The sequence below is a fragment of the Emydura macquarii genome, unplaced genomic scaffold, assembly GCF_026122565.2.
Source record: "Emydura macquarii macquarii isolate MOO-44397 ecotype Brisbane River unplaced genomic scaffold, CSIRO-AGI_Emac_v2 contig_2636, whole genome shotgun sequence".
NCBI classification, from domain to species: Eukaryota; Metazoa; Chordata; order Testudines; family Chelidae; genus Emydura; species Emydura macquarii.
The window spans coordinates 9,472,553-9,484,481 of NW_027132773.1; the positions used below are offsets into that span (position 1 = coordinate 9,472,553).

The 11,929-nt window shown below is 40.0% G+C and overlaps 1 protein-coding gene across 5 annotated transcripts in view; it reads left to right on the top strand.

Moving 5' to 3' along the window:
- The window catches only part of RPAP3 (RNA polymerase II associated protein 3), a 37,494-nt gene extending 25,987 nt beyond the window's left edge, over positions 1 to 11,507 (top strand). For all 5 annotated transcript variants that reach the window (XM_067564142.1, XM_067564143.1, XM_067564141.1 and 2 more), the window contains 4 exons: positions 774 to 972; positions 1,797 to 1,894; positions 7,265 to 7,365; positions 9,863 to 11,507. In XM_067564142.1, the coding sequence (XP_067420243.1) occupies positions 774 to 972; positions 1,797 to 1,894; positions 7,265 to 7,365; positions 9,863 to 9,954 (490 nt within the window). In that variant the 3' untranslated portion in view covers positions 9,955 to 11,507. The remainder of the gene's footprint in view (positions 1 to 773; positions 973 to 1,796; positions 1,895 to 7,264; positions 7,366 to 9,862) is intronic.
- The last annotated feature ends 422 nt before the right edge of the window (positions 11,508 to 11,929 follow it).

The window sequence follows — 11,929 nt, forward strand, 5'->3', positions numbered from 1 at the left end:
CTAGTTTCCCAGTCCCTTTGAACCATCAGAGAATATTAATATGATATTCCTCACCTTTTTATGTATTTTTACTTACTTTGGAGACTGTCTGGAAAAATGTATTCCTTTTTTTCCTCTCCATAACAGCTGAATGGATTCAGTTTGCCGTGTTTAGGGCAAAAGTACATTTTTACAACCATGTTCTAACCTCTAAAAATAAACTGATTGAAATGACAAATAAATTATAGGAGAACAAATGGCTGCATTGTAATCAGTGTTGAAAATGTTTTTACATTTGACATGCTTATTGTTTTGCATTATGAAATTGCAAAGAAAACTTATTTTCTTAATCTTGCAGCTGCGGGGGGAAAGGATTTCTGTAATACTGATCTATATGGAATGGTCGAAGTTCATTTGTGCTCTAAAAACAGAATTATTTCTGGAAATATAGTAAAAATGTAGCATATACATTTTTTTTTTACAGAACTGCTAAATCAATTACATGGACCAGTAGAATCATGTTTTAACAAACATTTAATTAGTTCCAAGTAGGTTTTATGTTTGCTTTCATTAAGTAGGTTTTATGTTTGCTTTCATTTCAAAGCTTAAAAATATTTTTGTCTGAAGAAAATAATTTCTTTTTATACAAAATGTTACCAAAACCATGAAAGTGAGGATGTTTATTAATGCTCAGATTCGCAAGAGATCGGCACCCAGCAGCTGCAAAAAAGACTCCTATATGAAATGGCCAGAATTTTTATTTTAACATGTATAATTAAACCAATATTTTTTAGACTTTCTACCAATATGAAAGAAATGTCATCAGCTACAACTCAGTCTTCCTGTCTGAAAAATCATCTAGAAAAAGAAAATAAAACATTACTTCCTGCATCTACATCTGATGTCCCTGCAATCCCTGCAAATTCATTCCAGCTTGAATCTGATTTCAGAAAATTGAAAGGCTGCCCAGATAAGATGTATATATACCTAAAGGTAAGAGAAGTGGTATGTGACTGCAATTGTCCCCTTTTGTGTTGGTGGATTGGGCAGTTAGGGTCTAGAATGACTTGATACTGCCACTTGTGCATTGTTTTTATTTTAATTTAAACCTCTTATCCATGATACCAAGTAGTTTTGACTCCATGTGAAAATAATTTTCATTCTATGCTTGATCTTGTTTTATTTCATATTTACATTATAAGTCTATGATTAATGCCCACTTTTTTTTTATCCCTACCTTCTAACTTACTCAAATTCTGTAAACACACATCTGGGTATCCACATTGAACTCCAGTTACTCACATGTATATTTACGAAATTGGAGCTGTAGCATTGAAGACTATCAGCATTCTTATCCCTGTATAGGTTGTATAGATACATTAAAGTGGTTTGAGGTGCTTTATGTATATTTTAATTAAATATTTTTGGAGGAAAAAAGTAATTTTAATTCCCCCCTCCCTACCTGTTACTGAGGGTTAATTTTACCTTTTTAAAAAACATTTAATGATCATGTGCATCTTGCAAAAAAGTGCAGTTAAATAAAATAAAATGAGTAGCTCTAAGAAGAAAAATAAATTTTCTTGTAACTGCAGCTATCTTTTCAACAGAGCTTAGAAAGCTATATGCATAATAGACCCAAACCTAGTCTTATAGCTTTTTTATTATTTCCAGGAGTGCCTGTGATGTTGGTAAGCACCATACAAATATGTAGAAGGGAATGGACCCTTCTAGAAGAGCTTAAAATTATTGGTTTTCAATTTTCACAATTGAATTATATTCCATGCCTGTAAATAACAGTGTTTTTTTTCCTTCCAAAGCAAATAGAGCCTTCACATTACCCTAAGCTGTTCCAAAAATCCTTAGATCCAGATGTATTTAACCAGATTTTGAAAATTCTGCAAGACTTTTACATTGAGTAAGTTCATTTCCTCATTAATTATCCTAGAGTTTTATATTGCTTGCTGCCAACAGAGGCTTTTTCTGTTTGGTGTAAAGAACAAATTGTCTTTAGTATATAACACTGGCTTATTAAGATGTAGTTATCTAAATAGTTTAAATAACAAGTGTTCCTCAAGAAATAACTCTTCTGTACTGAAAACTATTTCAGAAGGACTAGCTAGGGGAAGAATTGGTAATGATATAAAAAGCCTTTTGCCTTAAACCATTGGTTTAAATTAAGATTGTGTCAGTAGTGGCCACTATCTACTTGGTGGCCTATCTGAAGTGACTTGTTTCTATTGGACAGCTAGCACATTCCATAAGCATAGAATTCATTTTTAAAACAACAAAATGTTGTTCAAAGAAGAGCAAACAACTAAGAAATGTAAACAATTCCATTATTTTATGCTATCCTCATTGTGAGGACTTCCGTGTCTTGAATTTTCCCCCCTTTTAATTATAACAGAACACTTGGTAGTAGCAAGCATGTGTATGGGAATGGAAGTCTTAATACTAAAAAAATAAAAAGCACATTGCAATTATTTCTGACATATTTCAGTGCTGCACTGCTTGAGCTTAAAAAATTAATTCTGCTCATTATGAACAATGTGCCACTCTGAATTAATTTGAGCTCTAAAAATATGGGATTTTTTTATTATGCAGCATAGCAAATGTAAATTAAAGAGGCCAGGAATAGGCCTAGCAAAAGTGTTGTCCAAACAACAACAAACTATGAGGGTTAATCACCACACCTGAAGAGGCATGTCCTTCATCCAGTGTTTACCTACATGCATGACAGAGAGTGAATTTGATGAGAGCAGAAAGTTAAAATCAGTTTTAAAAGGAGGGAAATGTGAGGTATAAAGAAAAAAGATAATTTGTGGTCATTGGTAGTGAAGGAGGAAGGCAGGTGGTCATGTGCTATCATTGTCCAAAAAAGAAAAATTGAGATTTTTCCATATTGCTCAAAATGACAGTAGTCATGCATTCTGATCACTATGCACCTCCTCAGAATCAGATTGCCAGTTTCCTATTAAAATAACTCTCCTTATTTTCCTCCTGAAACTCTCTGCATTTGCATACACTAATCAAAAGCTCATGACCTGTAGAGATCTAAAGTGGCAAATCAAGAGGATTTTTTACTACTAAGGCAGTTTACTTGACATAGTTTATGTGAGCATGTGCTTCTAGTGCTTGCTCTTGTCCATTTCATGCTAGATGTGCGTTCGCTGTTGCTGGAGATTTTTTCCTCCATGGTATCCATTGGAGCCGTGCACTTATGCACCAGTATAAGTGGGCCCGCCAGCCCCGCATTCTCTCAGTTCTTTCTTACCGCCCGTGATGGTTGCTGGAATGACCCTTCTTGTTCTGCAAGGCTTCTTCCCAATGGTTTTTGGACTCTTATCTTCTTTCGTAGTTTGAGTTTAGGGTATATAGTTTGCAAAGAAGCGTTAGTGTATATAGTTAGTTCCTATCCTCGAGGGACTTTTCACCCCAGGCGCTGGGCATGCCCCAATCCCCAGGCTTCAAGCCTTATGTCTCCTGTAGCAAACCTATGCCCATGAGCGGCCCACACTCTAACTGTTTAAAGTGTTTGGGTGAAATTCACGTGAAGGACAAGTGCAAAGTCTGTCGGGACTTCAGACCCCACACTAAAAAGAACCAAGAATTCAGGCTAAAGGCTATCCTCATGGAGGCTGCCTTCAGACCAGTCTCACAGCTAAGTCACTCCGCCTTGGTGCCAAGTACTTCAGCATCAGTGCAAAGTGGTCCCCCGGCAAGGGTGCCAAGGGTGTCTGGTGCCAAGGAAGAAGCTCAAGAAGCAGCGCACCAAGAGAGGGCACCCGCCGGTGCAGAAGAAAGACAAGGGGGTGAAGGCATCGCAGCGAGACCTGAGCTGGGCTACCAGACCCATGTCGGCACCGTCAACTCCACCCAGGGCATTGAGTCCAGTGCAGGACTCTCTGCCGACACCAGAAAGCCACTGTGGTGCCAGCAGTCTGATGGTGTCCTCGGTCCCAGAGACTTTCCAGGAATTTCAGCCCCAGCAGCCTCCTCGGTTCTCAGTGCCTCGAAGACAAGAGCCCTACAAAAGAAGAGGAAGAGGTTATAAGTGGTGCCAGCCACTCCTGTCCACCCCAGCCTCCCAGTCTGGATCTCTGAGTTACTCTGGTGGACTCAAGCAGATTGAAGGTGTGCCCAAGAGAGCTGTAACAGTCACTGTTTCAGATCCACCCCCCTATTATTTTTGGACCATCTGTCACTCTTCAGCTCAGCATGGTCATTCATAGCATCAGATCATTGGATCCTGGGTACAGCGACAGTCTGATATACCCTTCAGTTTTTATTCACCCCTCCCTCCATTCCCGTCCCTCTTCAGGGACCCTTCTCACAAGCAACTCCTCATCCAGGAGGTACAATCCCTCCTACATATGGGGCCTGGGGAGGAAGCTCCTCAAGACTCAAGAGGGAAGGGGTTTTACTCCCATTATTTCCTAATCGCGGCCCATTCTGGACCTGCGTCGCCTCAACAGATATCTCAAGAAACTGAGGTTCTGCATGGCCTCCATCATTCCCTCCCCGAATCCAGGAGACTGGTATGCCGCCTTCAACTTAAAGGGCGCATATTTTCACATTTCTGTCTTTCATGGCCGCAGAAGATTTCTCAGGTTTATAGTGGATCAATGTCACTACCAATTCATTGCCCTTCTCTTCGGTCCTACTGGCAGCCTCCCTGCTTTTTACCAAGTGTATGGCAGTTGTAGCAACCTTCTTCAAGTGATGAGGTGTACAGGTTTACCCGTACCTCGATGACTGGCTGATCAAAGGTCAGTCACAGGCTCAAGTACAGAACAGCATCAGCACGGTCTGAGCCACCTTCAGAGCACTGAGCAGAAGTCAACTCTGGTCCTGGTCCAGAGAATAAAATGTATTGGGGCAGTGCTCAACTCGATTCAAGCCAGAGCCTTCCTGCTGGAGGCCCAATTTCAGACCATGTCAGACCTGATATCCAAGATCATAGTCCACCCAGTCACGACAGCTTGGGTTTGCCTCAAGCTGCAGGGGCATATGGCATCATGTACTTTGTAGTTCAGTACACAAGGCTGCACCTCAGACTCCTCCAGATGTGGCTAGCATTGGTGTGCTCCCTGAGCAGATACCATTTGGACTCAGTACTCATGGTCCCTCCCCTGGTCCTCACCTCTCTGTACTGGTGGAAAGATCAAAGATTAATAATGATGAGTGTGCCCTTTGTTGCCCCATAACCATCGGTAGCCTTAATCTCGGATGTGTAAGACCTCCGATGGGGAGCCCACTTTAACAATCTCAAGATTTAGGGTCTCTGTCCCAAGAAGAACTCTCCCTGAGCATAAACATCAAGGAGCTAGGGCAATACACTTAGCATGCCAAGTGTTCCTTCCCCAGATCTCAAGAAAGGTGATGCAAGTCCTGACAGACAATACTGTGGCCCTGTTTTACATCAACAAGCAGGAAGGGGCTCGATCTTCAGCCTGGTGTCAGGAGGCCATCCATCTGTGGGACTTCTGCACAGAACAAACCATTCCTCTCAAGGCCTCACATCTCTCGGAAGCCCAGAATGTTCTGGCAGATCACCTCAGCATATCCTTCTCACCTAGAGGTAACCAGATTCATCCCCCAAAGGTGGGAGCCAGATTTGTTTGCTACCCGCAGAACAGGAAATGCCATCGGTTTTGTTCGTTGTGAGGGCAAAGCCCAGGATCCCTCTCCAATGCCTTCCTGCTCTTGTGGACAGACCAGCTACTTTATACCTTTCCCCTTGGTTCAGAAGGTCCTCCTAAAAGTCAAACAGAACAAAGCAAGAGTTATTCTGATAGACCCAGCGTGGCCATGCCAGCATTGGTTTGGTACACTCCTGGATCTTCCAGTGGGCAACTCCACTCTCGCTCCCACTCCATCCGGACCTGGTTTCACAAATTCACAGCCGGTTGCTTCACCCTTGTCGCCCTGCTCCTAACTGCATGGATGCTGCATGGCTGAACCCTGAAGAACAGGCCTGCTTGGAATAGATTGGGCAGATCTTGCTGGGTGGTAGAAAGCCCTCCACCAGGGCTACCTACCTTCCCAAACGGAAGCGTTTCACCCACACCTGATCTTCCTGCCAAAGGTGATGTCAAAATTCCATAACCAGGTCATTTTCCTTCCAGTATTCTTCCTGAAACCTTACAAGAACTCTGCAGAATGACGGCTTCACTCATTGGATGTTAGGCATGCCCTCACCTTTTATACTGAGAGAACTGAACCCTACCGTAAATTCACGCAACTCTTCGTAGCAATGATGAGAGGGCTACCTGAGTCAGCCCATCTTAACCATTCACTCCACAACAACTCAGGCACTGTCAGCAGCATTCCTTGCACAGGTCACAATCCAGGATATCTGCAGAGCCACAACCTGGTCATCAGTGCATATCTTCACTTACCACTATGCCATCTCCAAACAGGCCCGCGATGATGCCAGTTTCAGAAAAGCAGTGTTGCAGACAGCATGTCCATGGACTCCAAGCCCATCTCCTTGGGTACTGCTTGTGAGACACCTAGCATGGAATGAACATGAGCAAGCACTTGAAGAAGAAACATTTACTACCTTTCGCAACTGGAGTTCTTCAAGATGTGTTGCTTGTGTCCATTCCATGACCCACCCTCCTACCCCTCTGTTGGAGTTAATGACCAAGAAGGAACTGAGAGGGTGCAGGGCCAGCCAATGCCCCTCATACCGGAGTATAAATGTATGGTTCCACAGCGTGCTAGAGTTGACCCAGCGGATACCACTGAAGAAAAAATCACCAGCACTGGTGCATGTGGTGCACGCACACACCTAGCATGGAATGGACATGAGCAATTCAAAGAACAACAGTTACAAAAGATTAGTAACCATTTTTCGTTAGGAAAGCCATAGATGATATTTTAAGTGGCATTATCTGTTGCTTCCATTTTCAGTTGGAAACTGAAGGAATTTGATTTTTCTCTTCATTACCATGAGCCAAGAATAATAACTCAGAAAGGTGCTGTGGTTGTGGAAAGGTTCAATAAGAAACACACCACAGGCACCAACCTTTTGGGTACTGAAACATAGAAAAATATCATTTGATGTATATATTGCAATAACTAGTGCTTGATTTAATGTTTACACCTTGTCAACTTTCCTCCTTTTTTCTGTATTTTTTTACCCTTGCTCTTTTGTACTAAAAATATTTGCATACAGACTCTTTGTTTGCGAGTTCATCTGTTCCTGTAGTTAGAATTTCCTGAAGTCTATAATCCTGCTTGTAGCTATGGGTTCTTTCTAATCAGATGTAGTTATTTTTAGGAAAGAGAAGCCATCGCTCATCCTTGAAATTCTCCAGAGGCTATCTGAATTAAAAAGATTTGATATGGCAGTCATGTTTATGTCAGACTTGGAGAAAAAAAGTAAGTACAAAGTAATGCTGAATCATTTTTTTTTCCAAATTTGGATCATGGCATAGGTCTCATTTCAACCAGATACAGTGAACTTCAGTATCAATTCAGTTTATAACCAATAATGCAAATAGAACCTGAAATCTTATATATTTACTTCAGAGGCTGTTTTAACTACATGCTCCTGAAAAGCTGTCCAGTTTGATTCCTTTTTTGAGAGGTTGGAGGGGGAGCTTTGTGAATCAATCTAAAAGCAGTGAACACAGCCACTCTAAGAGAAGGGAAAGTTCCACCACTTCATAGTGACCGTTCTTGCCTATGCAGTTGTGGAGCTAACAAGTTCCAGAAAACCATATCCTTCTTGGCTAGGAGATTAGTTTTATTTAGAGCTATTGTAAGTGGGGAAAATAAAGGAAGAAATGGAGACAAATCCTTGAGGCGCTCTGCGAGGCTTGAAGGACCCTGCAGGAAACAAATAATTCTTCATAGATTCTAAGCCCTGAAGGGACCATTGTGATCTATCAGGCCATAGAACTTACTCAAAATAATTCCTGGAGCATCTTTTAGAAAAACATTTTGAATGTCTTTGAAATGTAAATGATTTATTCCAGATGACTTGAAATTCCATTTTGTTGCTTTTAAACTACGTATGAATGCTTGATCAAATCAGCTTTTTAATTGTGCTGCTCAAAGACTTTCAGTTTTTAAGAGCTCCTTAAAACTCAAATTAACAGCCAGAAAAGACATGCTGGTTATAACTACCTTTTTCAGTATTCAGTAGTAGTAATGTTGTGTACAAACCCCAATAACTGCAGCTGTAATTGAGCACAATATAGTACAAATATGCATGAAGTCATAACTGATTCTCACTAAATCAGATTTGGAAAGAAAATCTTCAAAATATTGTAGAGTCAAACTCAGGTACCAATTGCCATACTGAGTGCTTCCATCTTTGAATTTTACCCTTCACTGTAATATCAAGACACTAAAGGCTTGATTCTGTCTTGGCACAGAAAGCTGCACAGCACAGGAGAGAAGGTTGGTGGGCTGAAACAGCTCCCTGAATTGCATGGCTGGCCCCAGCTCTGATCCAACTTAGAGATGCTTCTTGGCAGCTCTAACTTGTGCCATTGGACGAGAGTCATTAATATACCCTGCCAATGGATAATTGCCATAGTGCAGCTCCTCCCTGCCCCTGACACACCTCTGTTCCCCACCTGTTTAGTCCCTATAGGTTCTGCTGTGGAATGTAAGGTTCAGGGCCTGTGCATACATTCAAATAGAGTTCCTGTACTTGAAGGACATCTCTACAGGGCATTTGCAGCTACATTATGATCCCTCTGCACCACTTGAGTGGTGCAAAGGGCTGTAACCCACCTTGAAAATCTTGCCCTAATACTCCTTTTTAGAAAATTTAATTTTTTAATATTGGTTGTTTTCACACTTGCTACATAAATCAGATTCTGTTGAGTGTCTCTTATCTTCTTTTGAGCATTAGTCATACGGTGTAATTGTTTTCTGACATCTATTTTTTCAGTTGATTTTATTTTTAATTAGTGTTCATGGAAGTGCTAAGTTTCTCAATCCTAGAGATTGACATCTTCTGTTTAGCCACAGAACACATTTAAACAGAGACAGTGCAAGCTTCTCTAGATTGCTTTGCCAGTATGCATCAACATTGTTCCTGAAGGACCACCTCAGATCACAGGATTTTTATTCTTTGTACCTTGATCCTTCTTTCATACAGTCCATTGAGGTGTGTGTTTATCATTTAATGTTTGTCTACTTCAGACCTGGACTGAGACCACCAACTTTGTTCACGTAAGCTGTTTGGTGTTCTATAACACTATTGCTGAAATGGACATTTAAAAAAAATGTATTAGGAAATTACTGTATATAGTTGAACTTCTCTACAGCTACCACTCTTACATTATAATAAAAAACAAATCTGAGCCTTTTGAACAAAGTTTCCTTATAAAAGACATATTCGTGTTTTGAAATTATTAGTTTCTACTTACTTTCACTATATTTTTCTTCATAATAGCTTATACATTTGAATAAACAACTTTATTTTTATTTCAGTTTTGTCTGACATCTGGCACAAACTTTTTACCTTCTGTTTTTAATGGCATAAAGACAAGATAGCTTATGTCTTGTCTGTTATCTGTTTTTGTCATCAGGAATATTCACCTGTTGGGAATTATGTTTTTTGACCTCCTACTTTCTATATAAAGTACCAAAACAAAAATGGTGGCTTTTACCATTTGTGGATTTTTGGTTTGTTTTGTTCTCTGTTTCTCATAGACAAAATATTGAGTTTTAACTAATTACTATTGAGATTTCCTTCTATAGAAACTAAATGTCATACTAAATGTGTTGACAGTTTTAAGATAAGACATATTTATGTTCTATAACAGATTGTCTGTAACCTTAAAACCACAAATTTAAAAATAGTGTGTCTGAAAATCTAAAAATGGAAAGTCATGTTAATTTTTATCCCCTCTTACAGCTGCACATGTATTGTTCAATCACATGAACCAGTCAGGATTGGAGGATAATTCTGTTGAAGAGCTGAAGAAGAAATATGGTGTTCAGTATTAATGAGATTACTGATGTTACATATTTATATATGTAAACTAGTCTGATTCTGTACCTCTTCTCTGAGCAACTTGTACTGAAGCCAGTGGAAGAGTTACATCCATAAAGACTTGATTTGCATTTATGTGGGTAATGAAATCCTTACACCAGACTAAACCAAATGTCAAGTGCCTAGAAAGGATAATGGCCTACGCCCCAATTCTGCAATTGTGTCCGTTATTTGACAGCCCCATTGGCTCTAGTAAGACTCTCCCCAGGCTTAAGGGTCCACTTGAGTGGATTGGGTTGCAGGATTAGGGCAGTAGACTGTCAGTTATTCAGAAATAAAGTTAATTATCTATAAATGTGTGGTTTTGGTCAATGATTAACTTGATGATTAGTAAAAGATCCACATGAATTTAATTTTGGGGAAATAAACTTAACAGTGTTTAATTCAAAATATCAAAATTGGCTGGTATAATTTAACATAAAATGTACTTCTGAATGTATTTATATTTCTCCAATGATCTAAATTGTTATTTATCTTTAAATAGATTCTATACAGGAGAATATGAAAACCTCATCTGATGCTCAGCAAATTTAGGGTCTGATGACCAGTAAATTCCAAATTCCTTAAGCTGAGATTGTACAAATGCTGATCTCAGAAAGCTGAGTTCTAGGCACTGACAGCTGAGATGCCCCAATGACCCTTGGCCATTGCAATAGTACAAAAGAAAGCTCTTAAACAACTAGGTTCCAGACAATGAAAGATTTTAAAAATAGTCATTAACACCCTGAATTGTACCTGAGGCTGAATGAAAATGGATGAATGTATATTGTACCACACAGAGAGCACATTTCTTAACAGTACAATCAACCCTCCCCTTTACAAGCTGGGCCACTGAGTTTTGCGTTTGCTGGAGCTTTTTGAGGTTTCTCAAGGACTGCCTTAAGTAAAAGTAATGCAGCATAGAGATAAAGGAATGGAATACTTTGGTGAGGTGTACATCTGTGTGGAAGCATGGCAGATGACCAAGGAAGTACAAGTCACTCCTATCTGCTTACCCAGAAGGAGGAAAAAATGTATTACAGCCTTAAAGTGGTGAAAACAGCTGCACTACATCCCCAGTCACAGGTGCTGGCATGCTTTTGGAAGTGTCATCTGAATTGACCAACAGTTCTTGGCTTTCATTCTAAGCCAGTTTGCTCTCATCCTGGTCCAAACTTAGTTAAGCAATAAAAGTGCAGTCAGCAGAAACCTCATTGAGTGAAGGAATGCATATATATACATACACTGATGACTCTATGCAGCACTACCATTTTACAGAGAGGTAATTGACTTGCTTGCAGTCAGACAGGAGGCTTATAGCATTCAGGAAAAGAATTCAAACCTCTCATTCTAACTTAAATGGAGAAAGGATGGTTTTCTGGCTAAATCTGTAAGTCCCAAGAGGTCCTGAATGCTAAGGTATTTCCCACCTATAAGTGATAACTTATTATAGATGTTAAATTCTTCAGTTTTTAATATTCTAAGTTGGATGTGATATAAAGAAAAAATAAAAGTTTTTTCTATCAGGGACAGTTGTCTTGTTCTGTGTTTGTACAACCCATAGCATAATGAGGTCCTAGCCCATGACTAGGGTTCCTAGGCAGTGTGATAAAACAGATAATTCATAACAATTGGACCAGGTCTTCAGCTGACCCCAGGCAGTGGCTGACACAGCTGGAGGGAGAAGAGGGTACAAAGGTGACAATATCCCACCACCTGATCTTGGTGCTGATCCAGCCACCACTGTCATTTAGGAAATCCTATTTCAGAACAGGATCTGATTTCAGAACAAACCCTACCTGTAGCCTTTTTTACAACCTTAATTCTGCTCTCTTTTGTATCCTATATGTTATGAGTCAGTTAAATGATCGCATACTGTTTTTTTCGCAAAACCTTCCAGTCTCAGTCAGTGCCCAGATTTGACAGTGCTTGCTGAATGGTTAGCTATTC